Raw genomic sequence first — 1,601 nt, 5'->3', positions numbered from 1 at the left:
TGCTTTATTTGCAAATAGCTAAGATATGGAAATAATCTAAGTGTCCATCAATAGATGAATGGATAAAGAAGATGCGGTACATCTTGGAATATTATTGGGATATATACAATGGAATATTATACAGCCACAACAAAAGGAAATCCTGGCACTTGCGACAACATGGATGGACCTAGAGGGCACTATGCTAAGTGAAACAAGCCAGGCAAAGTCAGACAAACACCCTATGATTTCACTTTTACGTGAAATCTAAAAACAAAACAAAATGAACAAAACAGTAGTAGACTCAGACACTGAGAAATGGCTGGTGGTTACCATGGGGGATGGGATGGGGTGGGTGCATGGGGTTGGTGAGGGGGATAAACAGGCACAAATTCTCAATCATAATATACATCGGTCACTGGGATGGAAATGAAACATGGAGAATATAACCAGTGGTTCTGTAACATCGTTTTTTTTTCATGCAAAAGGTTTCACGTATTTATTATTGAATAAACAGAATAGTGAAGAAGCATAGAAACAAAAAAAATAATTTCCCCAATAAAACACACCCAATTTCCCAGATACTAACAGTGTTTACAGAGTGAGATGGTAAGAGCATGTGACTTTGATACAGCATAAATAAGTGTGCCATCTTATGTGTGACTCCTTAAAGACCCAGCTTAGTTCTTCTCCAGTGTCTCCTCTTAGAGTTGTACCGGATTTTATTACCAGTTTTCATCCGAATCCACTGGGGAATGGGACGATTCTGCTTTTGTTTCTTGGCCAGGAATCGCTTGATCCTGAAAGTCTTGTGAGAAGACATGGCGAGGAAGAGAGTCAACAGCAGACACCACAATGGCTGTATTTGCTGAAACAGGAATTTCACTGTTGTATGTCTGGAGGACAGACAAGTTCACTTCGAAATGGTCTTTTGCCACTAATAAAATATTCTTCTTGTAAAGATTCGTCTGCAGTTGCTTCTCTCCAGAGCCCACGACGGGTGGACAGCTGGGCGTGGGTCTCGTTACCCAGCAGGAAGAAATGGGTAAAGGTACTTTCAAGGAGAGAACTTTCTATGATTTGTACCAGAATAACTTCCATCAAAACAGAGCCTTAGAAATTCAGTATTTATAATCAGTTTTGCATACCAACCAATCAACAGTGGTATTATGTAATCATCATGCTCTGAAGGTATTGTTCTAGATTCTACAAGTAAATCTAGCATAAGGCCCCTTGCTTTTATAATCCATAAAATTCCAAGATTCTCAAATTATAAAACAATGAATTAACATTTAGCTCAGAAACAAATAGAAATCCAACATAATAAAACAAAAATTTTTAAAGCAGTCATGATTGTCTAGAAAGTGATGCAGATAGATGCTAAAAAAAAAAAAGCTCAGTTAATAAAGATAGCACTTAATATAAATAGAATTAGAAGAACCAAAGAATTTAACTGCCACAAGTTGTCCCAGTACAGAGTAATGATAATCACTAATTTAACAATCCAGACATTCTGCTGTGCTACAAAATGAGCAAAGCACTAGAACTTAATATCAGTAACTGGGTCCTCAGTGGAACTACACCTGAAAACCTTTGCATTTACTCCTGCATGCATGTCCTCT

The 1,601-nt window shown here is 37.7% G+C and overlaps 1 protein-coding gene across 1 annotated transcript; it reads right to left on the bottom strand.

Moving 5' to 3' along the window:
- Window positions 1-448: 448 nt before the first annotated feature.
- On the bottom strand, window positions 449-1,018 carry LOC130682527 (60S ribosomal protein L39). Its single transcript, XM_057496851.1, has one exon. The coding sequence runs from the start codon at window positions 800-802 to the stop codon at window positions 647-649; it is 156 nt and encodes a 51-aa protein (XP_057352834.1). The 5' UTR covers window positions 803-1,018; the 3' UTR covers window positions 449-646.
- Between the last annotated feature and the right edge of the window lie 583 nt (window positions 1,019-1,601).

The sequence above is a fragment of the Manis pentadactyla genome, chromosome 1, assembly GCF_030020395.1.
Source record: "Manis pentadactyla isolate mManPen7 chromosome 1, mManPen7.hap1, whole genome shotgun sequence".
Lineage (NCBI taxonomy): Eukaryota > Metazoa > Chordata > Mammalia > Pholidota > Manidae > Manis > Manis pentadactyla.
The sequence above is the reverse complement of the archived record's forward strand: the minus strand, read 5'-3'. Positions and strand labels throughout refer to the sequence as shown.

Bases quoted from the DNA above. Each gene is read 5' to 3' on its own strand.
- LOC130682527 (XM_057496851.1), bottom strand. From the start codon at position 802: ATGTCTTCTCACAAGACTTTCAGGATCAAGCGATTCCTGGCCAAGAAA.